Here is a 13,975-nt window from a genome sequence, read left to right as displayed (position 1 = left end):
CCATGTGTGCATGCGTATACATACGAAACCACTAGAAGGGGCTTATGCAAATGCGGGAGCTGGTGAAGCGGGCTCCGGAAGCCGCCGTACCTGGTGTCGGAGCTCCGAGTCCACGGGGCGGGCAGGCAGAAGGGGAAGCAGGCTGGAACACACGAGCACGAGCTGGCACTCCACAAGAGCGGACTGAAGACTGAGCCCGCTCTTAGTCTCCGCTGTTGGTGATTGATTGGTGATTGGTGACGAGGTCATCCTGCAGAAGCCAGGGCCCTTCGGCCCGCAGCTAAGACACGCCCGGGCCAGGAATCAAAGAAGCTGACAGAGGATCCAGGGCAACTCAGAGCAAGTGCAGGCCTTGCAGCCCCTCCACACCAACAAAGTGACTCGCGGGTCAGCAACAGCGTGTGGGAGCCACGCCACGACCGCCCCTTTCCTTTGCCTTGCCGACCACTCAAGAATCTCCCTGGCCGCCCATCTTAAGCAGAAACACGTGAGACAGGGGAATTCTGAGAAATGTAGTTCAGCCGGCCAAAAGGACACGTGGCAACACCATCCCACTCTTTAACGGTTATGTCTCCTCAGACCCTCTTTTTGTTCTCCGGTTAGCTTTAGTAAATCATAGTTTTCCCTAGAAAACAGCCCATTCACCTATTTTTGAAAAGAGTTATTTGCCGTAGTCCTGTGAAGCATTTTTAGCAATTTCTGGTCGAGCTCCAGTTACATCACTTGGCACTCATTAATCTGGTTACCTTCTTGTGTCGTCTTCCAATTTAATTGCATTATCATCGGAGAATGTAGTATCTTGGGTTTTGGTTGCTTGGTATTTGAGAGATGTTTTGTGGTCTAATACATGATCAATTTTTATACATGTCCCATGTGTGCTTGAAAACAATGTGTATTCTCTAAAACTGATTCCAGAGTACACATGCCCACAGTTAGGTGAATTAGGTTGCCCAAAACTCTACACACTACTTTTTTATTTAGATGGTCAATTCCTGGCACAGGCATATTAAAAATCTCTATCAATTTCTCCTACCGGTTATGTCAATTTTCGCATTATAAATGTTAGAGTTCTGTTATTGGATGCATATATGTTTATAATTCTTCTGTCTTCCTGGCGAAGCATTCCTCTCAGCATTCAGTAATGACCTTTTTTTACCTCTGATGATATTTTTTGCCTCAAAGTCTATCCTGTCCGACGTTAGTATAGCTCTGGTTTTAATTATGCCTTTTGTTCCCTTGCCCAGTAGGGATTTCTTTTACTTTCTTGTCAGCTCAGCTATGCATTAAAATATATATATATATATATATATATATATATATATATATATATATATATAAAAATATATATATTTGTTGTATTTTATCCATTATTTCTGGTGCGTCTATCAAGCAAGGTTGCGGGAGATCTAACTTGGCATGTTGACAGATCTTGAAGTTCTCAAAATTAGAAAACAATGAAACACATACTGGCCTTTAAAGGGAAACCTATTATATTTGATATGCAACCAGAATACCAGAATAAATTGCAAAATGTATGCATAACCAAGGCCCCATCTCACCAATGGGGTCAAACCTTATTAATTGTAGGGCTCAACGTGAATTGTATTCACTTTGTATCTCCAACAGACAAGAAAAAAAAAAAAAAGCTTTTTCAAACAATGCACTCCCACAGCTTCCCCGAAGAATCTGATATGACCCCCATCCCTCAAGGGTGGTTCCCCCACCATTGAGAATCACCAGTTTATGGTCTCCAAAGAAGACTCAGCTCAAAGGGGTGCCTGGGTGGCTCAGTCAGTTAAGCATCCGACTTAGCTCAGGTCATGATCTCAGGGTTCATGAGTTCAAGCCCCGCATCAGGCTCTGTGCTGACGGCTCAGAACCTGGAGCCTGCTTTAGATTCTGTGTCTCCCTCTCTCTCTCTCTGCCCTGACCTCACTCACACTCTGTCTCTCTCTCTCAAAAATAAATAAATTAAAAAAAAAATTGTTTTAAATAAAAAAAAGAAGATTCAGTTTAAAGATGGAAATATTTTATTCCATTACTAGTTTGGTATTCCTCCTCCCATCCCTCAGTCATTCACAGATGTTGCACTTTTCTTTGCGGTTCTGTGGGTTCCTTTCAACGTGTTTCCAAACTCCTATCGGCTGACATTTAACCTAGTCTTACCAGTTACAGCTTACTGGAGACTCAAATACCCACACTATACATCTGCTCATGGCACGAATGGGGGGCTACTTTTCTCTACAACTGATTATGAATTACAAGGGTTCTGGAAAAGATGGTGTCGGTGATTTGGGCCCCAGGGTTTACAAGCAGAGAAAGCCCTAGCCCTTGTTAAGCAAGGCCGCTACCTGATTTGTTCAACTTATCCAATTTATGCACTACATGGAAAGCCTTTAGGAACTCATTAAAGTCAATGCTTCCATCTTTGTTTAAGTCCATTCTTTCAGCGAGCTCATCAATCTGAAAATCATCAATATGAATGTTGTAGTGACTATTGAAGAGTTTCCACATGGAACGAAATTCTTCCATGGAAATCAGGCCTAAAAGAATATAGAAGAAGGTGTGAGTGTTCGTTTTAAGACCCACTTAACGGTGGAGTGGGGAAGCTATACTGATTAAATGGTCCCAATGAGAAGAAACTCACTGCCATGCCCGACCATCAGACACTGAAGGAGATGGAAAAGTCAGATTGTAAATATAAGAAACAATGTGTCACTTTCAACTACCAAGTGGTCCTGACATTATTCCAAACCTGGAATGAGTATACACTCAAGGGATGGGGGTACATTATGGACCGTGGGACCCTATGTGGTATAGAAATTACAAGATCTAAAATCTAAGGGAAAAGGACATCAGGGCAGAGGGAGAAGTTACCCTGGCACTCAACAAGAGGACTGCAAACAATGGCTCTGCCGTATTTTCTAGGCAACCATTTGCTTTCATATTTTGATTATTGACCTTGTGGTATTCTGTGATCTCTGCGGTTGAGGATTATCTGGTGATTGTTTTAAAGTTTCAAAATAAGTATGGGGTGCCTGGGTGGCTCAGTTAAGCACCCGACTTTGGCTCAGGTCATGATCTCGCTGTTCATGAGTTTGAGCCCTGCATCCAGCTCTGTGCTGACAGCTCAGAGCCTGAAGCCTGCTTTGGATTCTGTGTCTCCCTCTCTCTGCCCTTCCCCGCTCACATTCTCTCTCTCTCTCTCTCTCTCTCTCTCTCTCAAAAATAAATAAAAACATTAAAAAGTAATAATAATAAAGCTTGAAAATAAGTAATCATGCATCAAAGCCAAGCAGAAATGAATTTTCATACCCCTGAGTCCCAAACATAGGATCAGAACTCCAGGAATGATTTTTATTGCCAGGAGTAACTACTATGTTTAAATGGACAGTGAATTATCTTTTCATCTGTGCTGATGATTTATAAAAGGAGCTATTCTTGTCTAACAGATACAGAGGCCTATATAGGGGCCATATGGTCTTGAATACAGTTGGTGGACAAACTAAAATAGTAATGATCCTAATCATGAGTTTATCATCGCCGACCCCCCCCCACCAGCCCTGAGTTAAATCACCTTTGGATGAAGAATGCAATAGGTGAAAATAGAGTTCTGGTTTCTGAGAAACAGATTAGCCCTTGCTTTCTACTGCTACCGAACTAATCAAAGTTCATTTACCTGAGTGGTCAGAATCAATGACATTAAAGATGATTTGCAGGTCAGATCGGTATCTGTACAGAGTTTCAATTAGAGTAGATTGAGCCTGAAATAAAGACGTTCTAAGTGTTAAAACGCATAGAATTAATAACGGTCAATTTTAGTACATGTTACAAATACAAAACGTTCCCACCAATTCAAAGCATGTGATTCAGATAGAAATTCGAGAAGGCAGGCCTTCCTTGGAGTCCCAACCTTCTTTAATCAGAGAAAAGACCATGCTGTTGCGTGCGGAAGCGTGTGCAGCCTGCAGGGCCCTGGCTGATCGAGAAGCAGTGAACAACAGCCAACACGTACTGAGAACACGTGCGCGCGGGCTCCGCCCTGAGACTTTTCTGTGGGCTATTTCATTCAGTCCTCAACAACGGCCCCAAAGAAAAGAACTATTATTATGTCCATTTTACAGATTAGAAAACAGAGAGGTAAGGTAAGTTTTGCAAGGTTCACGTAGCTAGGGAATGGGATCTGATCTCAGCTGCCCGAAGCCAAGGCCCATGAGTCTGGCGACCGTGGTAAACTGCCTCTTGCGTGAAGCCGAAGCCTCTCTTGTGGGGGTATCTTAGTTTCCCACCTGCCTTACTTCTCTCTGCTCTGACCTTCTCATCTCCCCTGCAAACAATCGCCCCAGTCTTCCTTCCCATCGGCTCACGTTCAGCCCAGTGTGGTAACTAACTGGCAAAGAGTTGTTAATAAGTACGGGGTGGGGGCGGGCCTTACAACTCTCCCCGGGGTATTCCCATTTTAATAAGAGATTTTTAATTTTACAAATACTTAAGGCATAAGATGTCATGTCAGCAGGTCTATACTCTCGCAGTGTAATAGGGACTCTGTTGAGGAGCTGAAGGGGTGAGTTGTATGAAAGAGTGGGTGTCATATCTGCCCTTCTGATTTGACATGGATTTTCTCGCAGAAGCTTTTCCTTCTTCTTCCATTTTGCCTATCCTTAGAAAGCACAAATTTCCCGAACAGATCACTAGGTACTTGGGGGAGCCCCCGTAGGCCTTCCCCAAGCCTGCCACGCCCATCCATTAGATGATTCCACACCCAACTTTTCAAGACTGAGTCCCTCTCACAGGTCATCTGAAGGGTGTTTCGCTCGAGCCAGGTTTCAGCTGGGGCTATGTTTCACTTGCCTCTTTCACGGGTTTCTGAATGTGGATATCCTGGAAGCTGGACATGTAGTTAATATCTCCATTTGTGTCTGTGGTGACCAGACGTGAACTCAGGGATCTCCATGGTAAGTTCAGCCCCAAAATGTTCTCCATGGAAAAAGCCCACTGGCTCATAGAAAGTTTTCCTAACAAAAACAACAACAACAACAACAACAACAACAAAGCCCATATAATCGGTTGATGATTTGATAAAGAAATGCAACCTACGTGGCAAATTCAGTGAGCAGCCTGGGGTTTTGAGGCCTGGGTGCCTCCTTCTCCCCTTTGTGATTTGTCCCACCAGGCCCCACAGCTCTAAGGGACAAATAAACTAAAGAAAGTCTTGGGTGTTCCACAGATCTTGCCCGTAATGTTATGTGTAAGCAATCAGACATTGGGTGTTCGATCTTTTGTTCCTTTTTCTGATTAGCAAAGGAAGGTGTATTTACAATAGAAGATTTTAAAACACGAAAGGATATAAAGGATAAAAGGTTACTTTCATTTTTCATATTTTGGCATGTAATTCACTTCTCATTTTCCAAGGTCCTATCCCTTCATCCCCTGATATTATATGTAGTCTTTCAAAATATAAATATCTTTATTTTTTCTGATTATTAAAGATACGCTCGTTCGAAATGATTTTGAACGAATAGAAAAAATGTTATTACTTCTAGTGCACACAAACATGGATATATACAAATATATCTACATTTTACCTTTCTCAGAGCCAAATACGCCTTGTAGTCTAGCAAATGTTTTATACACGTGTCTATGGCAACACACATAGCATATTTATTCTTTTTTTTTTTTTTAATGTTTATTTATTTTTGGGACAGAGAGAGACAGAGCACGAACGGGGGAGGGCCAGAGAGAGAGGGAGACACAGAATCCGAAGCAGGCTCCAGGCTCTGAGCTGTCAGCACAGAGCCCGACACGGGGCTTGAACTCACAAACTGAGATCATGACCTGAGCCGAAGTCGGACGCTTAACCGACTGAGCCACCCAGGCGCCCCATAGCATATTTATTCTAATCTGAGTTTTTACTTACAATAAATCATGGACATCCATCTATGTTAAGAAACGTAGATCTACATCATTATTTTAATGGCTATCCAACCATTTCATTATCTCCTTAGGATCACTCCTATAAGTGGAATTTACTGGATCAAAGAGGATGCACATTTTTAAGCCTTTTGACATACAATACCAAACTGTTTTCGAGAAAAAAAATATCCATTTACACTCCCAGAAAACCATTCCCCACATACTTACCTGCCAAAGACATAATTCCTTTTACCTTTTTTGGGGGGTGAATTCCTTTGTTTCATCATTTTGAAGGGAGAAAAGGAATTAATGAGGTAGAAAAAATTAAAATTAAAATTAAAAAAATTAAAATTAAAAACTTAAAAACACACACAAAAATTGAAGAAATGATGCTACATCCTAGGTGTGTTTTGATAGTAGAGAAAAATTCAAGAAAAATATTTTTAACAAAAATTGAAAATAAAAATGAGTTTTTTCTCTTCCTGCTGAGTGCCTTGGTTCAGGTTGTGCAGTTGTTGTGTTATCCTCAGATCAGTTTTCTAGGTGTGCAGGATGCTTTAGTGTCGGTCTGGCTGTATTTCATGGACGCGAGACACACAAAAAACCTCCACGCTCTTCCCTCTTTGAACCTTTTTTAAAAGTTATTTTAATTCCAGTTGCCAGACAGTGTAATATTAGTTTCAGGTGTACCTATAGTGACTCAACACTTCTGTACATCCCCCTGTGCTCACCCCAAGTGCACGCCTTATTCCCCATCACCTACTTCACCCATCCCCCAGCCACCTCCCCTCTGGTCACCATCAGCTTGTTCTTTGTAATTAAGAGTCTGTTCTCAATTTGTCTCTTATTTTTTCCCTTCGCCTGTTTTGTTTCTTAAATTTCACATATGAGTGAAATCATATGGCATTTCTCTTTCTCTGACCAACTTATTTCGTTTAGCCTAATACTCTAGCGCCATCCATGTCATTGCAAATGGCATGATTTCCTTCTTTTTTCTGGCTGAATAATATTCCATTGTATATATATACACACCACATCTTATGTATCCATTCATTAACTGATGGACACTTGCATTGCTTCCATAGCTTGGCTATTATAAATAATACTCCCATAGACGTAGGGGTGCGTGTATCCCTTTGAATTAGTGTTCTTGTATTCTTTGAGTAAATACCCAGCAGCGTGATTGCTGGAACTTAAGGTATTTCTATTTTTGACTTTTTGAAGAACCTCCATACTGTCTTCCACATCGGCTGCACCGATTGGCATTCCCACCAACAGTGCAAGAGGGTTCTCCTTTCTCCACATCCTCACCAATACCTGTTGTTACTTGTGTTGTCGATTTTAGCCATACTGACAGGTGTGAGGTGATATCTCACTGTGGTTTTGATTTGCATTTCCCTCACGATAAGTGATGATGAACATCTTTTCATGTGTCTGTTGGTCATAATTCTTTTTTCTAAATTAAAGTTCAACACATACGGAAAAACTCACAAAACAAATACAGGGCTCGGTGAATTATCACAAAGAGAATTCCTATGTAACCACCACCAAGGACAAGAAATAAAACATTGACAAATCCACATGATTTCACTCGTATTTGGAATTTAAAAAACAAAAGAAACAAAAGGGGAAAAAAAGAGAGAAGCAAACCAAGAAACAGACTCTTAACTGTAGAGAACGAACTGATAGTTACCAGAGGGGAGGGGGGCAGGTGGACGGGTGAGACAGGTGATGGGGATTAAGGAGTGCACTTGTCAGTGAGGAGCACCAGATGATGTATGGAACTGTTGCATCACCATATTATACACCTGAAGCTAATATTACACTTTTAACTAACTGGAATTTAAATAAAACCCCAAAGTTAAAAAAAAAAAAGATTGCCAATATTCAAAAGGCCCCCTTGGGGCCCCTCACAATTACTACCACTTCCCACTTTCCTAAAGAGAGCCACTATCTTGATCTCTAATACTATAATTTGCTTTTTGCCTTTTTTGACCTATATGTAAATGGAATCGTGAAGTATATATTTGGGGGGACATCTGGCTTCTTTTGCTCAACGCGAAGTTCATGAGATTCAGCCATGTTGTTCCATTTAGTTGTAGGTCTTCATTTTCATCAGTGTATAGTATTCCATGGTGTGAATATACACAATTTATATATCCGTTCTACTGTTGGTGGATGTTAGGTTATCTCCAGTTTGGGGCTATTACAAACAGTGCTGCTAAGAACATTTCTGTAGGGGCGCCTGGGTGGCTCAGTCGGTTAAGCGGCCGACTTAGGCTCAGGTCACGATCTCGCGGTCCGTGGGTTCGAGCCCCGCGTCGGGCTCTGTGCTGTCAGCACAGAGCCTGGTGCCTGTTTCGGATTCTGTGTCTCCCTCTCTCTGACCTTCCCCTGTTCATGCTCTGTCTCTCCCTGTCTCAAAAATAAATAAAACGTTTAAAAAATTAAGAAAAAAAAAATTCTGTAGATGCCCTTTCCGTGCATTGAACCTATAGCTCAATTTGAAGAGAATTCATATCCTGACAACTTCGGCCCTTGCACACAGCAATACCTACCCATTTATTTTCGTCCTTTTTAATTTCTCTTAATCATTTAGAAATCTCATACATCAATCGTTCGGTTCCTTTCTCGTCCTGGATTATCTACCCTGAATGGGATCTTTGAAGATTTTCATTACCTAAAAGTTCATTGTTAGCTCTACCAGCCATCAGTTTACTCCTACTCAGCTCAAAGCTACCCTTCTTTGCCCTGTTTTATGACACTGGAACTGAACCCTGTAAATAATTCTCTTTGGACGCCTGGTATAAGGTCAGTAGAGAGTACAGGAAGGATACTCTAAGACACAGCAGAAGAACCACTTCTGGTATGCTTTCCTTCTTGCTTTTCCAGTACAGCATGGTTACCAGAGTGTGGGAAATGCATTGGCACCCACTCTCCAGTCAATTTCACTGACACCACAGTGAATGGCTTCCTTGCCAGGAGTGTGTGGGAGGCACAGCAGTACACAGCCCAAAAAGGGTTTTGTTGGTACTCCCGTGGGTGGCCCCATCCACTTCAGTCCGGGCTCAACAGCTACCAACCAGCTTTGACGTGAGACACTTCAGTGAACTTCCACTGTATCTAGCGGGCCACAGTCATTCCCTCTCCAATTAGGTCTGAATATTAGCCTTGCTTGAGAGCAGGGGACTCTTCCAAGTCTGTTCCTTCCTTGGGTTCACTTTCTTAGCCTTAGAGATAGTAGCTGCACCCTACAATTTCTATTCCTGTATTCTTTAGCATTCTCTTTCAGCCATTTTAGTAATTAAATAGCCTTTTACTAGCTAATAATTCTTTACATGAAATTTCCCAGTTCAAATTATTGCCGTGGTTTCTATCTCCTGAATAGACTCTGACTGATAACCTGATATATGAAAACACAATAAATTTCTCTGTGTTGACCTTGTGTTCTACAACTTGTTAAATTCAATTATTAATTATAATAGTTTTTCTGTGTATTTGGGTTTTTGATATACTCAATCATGTTGTCTATACGTAGTAACATTTTATTTCTTCCTTTGTAGTTCTTCTCATCTTATTTAACTTGCCTTATTGTAGTAGCTAGCATCCCTAGCACAATGTTGAACAATTTTGAGAATAGACATCTCTATTAGTCTCCTATTGCTGCTGTAACACATTACCACAGACTTAGTGGCTTTAAAGAATGCAAATTTATTCTCTTATAGTTCTGGGGGCTAGGAGTCCAAACTCACTTTTGCTGGTACAAGCGAAAGTGTCAGTGGGGCTGGTTCCTTTGAGAAACTCTGATGGGAGGATTTGTTTTTTACCCCTTTTCAGCTTCTAAAGGCTGCCTATATTCCTTGGCTTGTGGCACCTTCCTGAGTTTTCAAGGAGTATCATTTCAATATCTTTTTCCATTATCACATCACCTTCTCCTCGGACTCTGACTCCTACATCCCTCTTATAAGGACCATTGTGATTATATCAATTCCACTTAGATAATGCATGATAGTCTCCCTAGGTCAAGATCATTATTTTTTTTAAGATTTTATTTGTAAGAATTTCTACACCCAACATGGGGCTCGAACCCACAACTCTGAGATCAACAGTTGTGTGTTCCACTGACTGAGCCAGCCACATGCCCCTCAAGATCAGTATTTTAATCACATCTGCAAAATTCCTTTTGGGATCTAAGGTAACATTGAGAGATTCTGGGGATTAGGATGCAGACACATTGGGGATGGGGAATTATTCAGTATCTTTCTCTTGTTCCCAATCTTAGAAGAAAAGGTTTCAACATTACCCCATCAATTATGCTGTTTTCTATAGGCTATGATAGATATCCTTTATAAGATTAAGGAAATTTGCTTCATTTTTAGTTTTCTAAAACCATGAAACCAAGGTAAAATACATCCAATAAATTTTTCTTATTTTGAGAGAATTAAGACTTCTTTAATTTGGTTAAATTGGTGAATTACACTGATTGGTTTTTCATTATCAAATCAACCCAGAATTCCTAGTGTTTCTAGAATAAACCAACTTGTTCGTTTTACATTAACCTTTTTCCAATATTTCATTTAGGACTTTTTTCATCTAAATTTATGTCTGAGATTAGCCTTTAATTTTCCTTTTCCATAATGTTTTTACTAGGTTTTGGTATCAAGGTTATGCTGACCTCCTAAAATAATCTTGGAAGTGTTCCTTATGTTTTTATTCTCTGGAAGAGTTTGTGTAAGACTGATTTTATTCTTTTTTTTTTTTTTTTAAGTAGGCTTCATGCCCAGCACGGAGCCCGATGCAGGGCTTGAACTCTACAACCCTGAGATCAAGAGTCAGATGCTTAACTAACTGAGTCACTCAGGTGCCTCTAAACTGGTTTTATTCTTTAAAAAAATGTTTTTGTAATGTTTATTTGTTTTTGAGAGAGACAGAGTTTGAGCGGGGGAGGGACAGAGAGAGGGAGACACAGAATCTGAAACAGGCTCCAGGCTCTGAGCTGTCAGCACAGAGCCTGACGTTGGGTTCAAACCCACAGACCACGAGATCATGACCTGAGCCAGAGTCGTATGCTTAACCAACTGAGCCACCCAGAAGACCCTAGACTGGTTTCATTCTTAAATGTATATTTTTTTTTTTTAATTTTTTTTTTCCAACGTTTTTTTTAATTTATTTTTGGGACAGAGAGAGACAGAGCATGAACGGGGGAGGGGCAGAGAGAGAGGGAGACACAGAATCGGAAACAGGCTCCAGGCTCTGAGCCACCAGCCCAGAGCCCGACGCGGGGCTCGAACTCACGGACCGCGAGATCGTGACCTGGCTGAAGTCGGACGCTTAACCGACTGCGCCACCCAGGCGCCCCTCTTAAATGTATATTTTAATGGCTAATGAAGCTATCTGAACCCAGGGCCTTCCTTGTGGAAAGTTTCAAAATTTCAGATCCAGTTTCTTCAACAGTTATAGAATTGTTCAGGCTTTCTATTTCTTTTTGTGTCAGTTTTGGTAAGTGTGTGTGTGTGTGTGTGTGTGTGTGTGTGTGTGTACATATATATTTTAGGAATTTGTCCATTTAATCTAAAGTATCAATTCACTAGCATAAGAGTTTTCATAATACACCTTATGAGCTTTTTAATATCTGTAAAGTCTGTATATACTAAAATTTCCCCTTTCAGTTCTGGCATTGGTTATTTATGCTTTCTCTATCTCCTTACCAGGGTTTTATCAAATTTTCCAGTTTCTTCAAATAACCTTTTTTTTTTTTTTACTTTGTTGATCATAGTTTCATCTTTCAAAATATATGCATTTTCAATTCTTCTCTAACTTGCATCTTATATGTTGCATTTTCCTTATCACTGAGTTGCAGATTTCTAATTTCCACTGTGATTTCTTCTTTGATCCAAGGGTTATTTAGAAGTGTATTTCTCATTTCCAAGCCCAAGGGGGATTTTCTGGCTACCTTCTGTCATTGAGTTATAGCTCAATTCACTATGACAGAAAATTTATTCTGTATGTTTCCAATACAAAATTTGTTGATATTTGCTTTAATGTTCCAGGATATAGTCAGGATATGTTCCATGTGTGCTTGACGAGAATGTGTATTCTGCATTGTTGAGCAGGGTTCTGTGTATGTCTTTTAGGGAAACTCTGCTAATCTTTTTGTCAGTTAATTCTTTCAGTTAAAGGAGTATTATAATCATCCACTATGATGGTAGATTTTTCTACTTCTACTTGTTCTGTCCATTTTTGTTTTACATATTTTTGAGGCTATATTAGTAGGTACATATGCATTTATAATGGATTCAATTGGAAAACAGAATACTTTATCATTATAAAGTGTCCCTTGTTATTTCTAGTGATGTAGATTTCCTTGAAGTCTACTTTGTCTAATATTAATAGAGCTGTTTCAACCTCGGTTTTGTTAGTGTTTTCATGTTATATCTTTTTCTAAATTTTACTTTCAATGTTTTGTATATATTATCCCACTGTCTACTGGCTTCTATTGTGACTGTTGAGAAGTCTGATATCAGTCAAATTGTTTTCCCTTTGTAGCAATGTGTATTTCTCTCTGCTTACTTTTAGGATATTTTTCTTTGCTGTTGGTACTCTGTGGTTTCTCCACAAGGATATATAGGTGTGGATTTAATTTTTTTTATCCTATTTGAGAAACACTGTATCTCTCTACCTGTGAATTTGAGTTGCTCATCAATTCTGGAAAAGTCTAGGCCATTATCATGTCAAATACATCCTCTCTTACATTGTTTCCTCCTGGGACCCTGAGTAGATGTATGTTAAACTTTATTTTACTGTCCATTAGTCTTAACCTTTCTAATTCTGTCTTAAGTAGTGTCTAATCTTCTGTTTAACCCATCCAATATGGTTTTTTTAAACAAGTATATTTTTACATCTATTTGGTTCTTCTTCAAATCATTCTTTAAATGCATGTCAGTGATCCACCTTTTATTTCTTTAAACATTTCTTAGTTATTTTTATTTGTATTTGATAATTCCAATATCTGATATCTTTAGAGAATGAAATCTGTCATTGTTTCTGTTGACGCTTACTCACGGTAGCTTGTCTCCTTTGTTTCATGATCTTTGGTTATGAACTCATGGTTGATCTTAATCTCTGCGTATGTTAGTGGCCAAAATTAGGGATGCATCCCTTGAACATGGATTTGCATTTGCTTGCCAAGAGTCAAGGGGCACTACAAAAATAGCCGACTTTAGCCACTTTGAGGGTCCAGGCTTAATGTGGAAGTCGCAGATTCAGCTTATCCATCTTTCTATTATCTTTGGTCTAGTCTCAGGATTGAGCACAACACCAAAATTAGCATTTGCCCTCAGGACAATCTAGCACTTTGTGCTTGTTTGCTGCTCCAAGCTGGTTTCAAAAAACGTTTCATGAGAGAAAAATGTTTGCTAGATATTTATCTTACTGTGAGGCTGGTAGATGCATTAAAATTCTGTATCCTCTAGAATCTCGCTGTCTCTTAACAGGAGGGCCTTCCAGAGTGTCTAGTCTGAGCCACTACCAGAATAGAAGGGTTGCTGTTGTTTTAAGTTGAAAGAAACGTACTGCAAAGGAGGGATATGGCTTTTTTCAAGCACATAATGGATTATGTTTTATTTTTATCTCCATCTTTCCTTGCTAGTAAAAATAGAGAACTGAAATCTTAAGGAAGCAAAAAAAGTGAAAACTGATTTGCACGTAAGCTGGTATGTTAAGAAACGGTAAGCATTACATAATTTTATTACCTGATTTACTGCGGTCTTGAAGTTGGAAAGCATGAATGAGGTCAGTTTTTCGTGCAATTATTCTCTCTCTTAATATCCTGATGGCACTACTTTCAATAGCATTCACCCTATGTTAACAAAAACAATTATTAGGCAAAAGATACGGAAATCATCCTGTTCTGTCTTGTTTTAATGTGCTATGTTGCCACTTACCAGTTTCTACTTCAAATGGATTGCCTAATTTCACACATGCCATGTTCCTAGGTGGTCAGTGTTGGTATATGTATGCCAGTGTGTGCACGTATTGTGAAATTTTAAAAGGACTACCACTG

The 13,975-nt window shown here is 39.9% G+C and overlaps 1 protein-coding gene across 3 annotated transcripts in view; it reads right to left on the bottom strand.

Moving 5' to 3' along the window:
• Positions 1 to 2,138: 2,138 nt before the first annotated feature.
• PPEF1 (protein phosphatase with EF-hand domain 1) overlaps positions 2,139 to 13,975 on the bottom strand; it is a 108,802-nt gene continuing 96,965 nt past the window's right edge. For all 3 annotated transcript variants that reach the window (XM_058714002.1, XM_058714001.1, XM_058714003.1), the window contains 4 exons: positions 13,665 to 13,771; positions 4,852 to 5,015; positions 3,680 to 3,764; positions 2,139 to 2,543 (listed from right to left, as the gene is read on the bottom strand). In XM_058714002.1, the coding sequence (XP_058569985.1) occupies positions 2,335 to 2,543; positions 3,680 to 3,764; positions 4,852 to 5,015; positions 13,665 to 13,771 (565 nt within the window). In that variant the 3' untranslated portion in view covers positions 2,139 to 2,334. The remainder of the gene's footprint in view (positions 2,544 to 3,679; positions 3,765 to 4,851; positions 5,016 to 13,664; positions 13,772 to 13,975) is intronic.

This window comes from Neofelis nebulosa, chromosome X (genome assembly GCF_028018385.1).
Source record: "Neofelis nebulosa isolate mNeoNeb1 chromosome X, mNeoNeb1.pri, whole genome shotgun sequence".
Lineage (NCBI taxonomy): Eukaryota > Metazoa > Chordata > Mammalia > Carnivora > Felidae > Neofelis > Neofelis nebulosa.
This window is presented reverse-complemented; position numbering and strand designations above follow the sequence as displayed.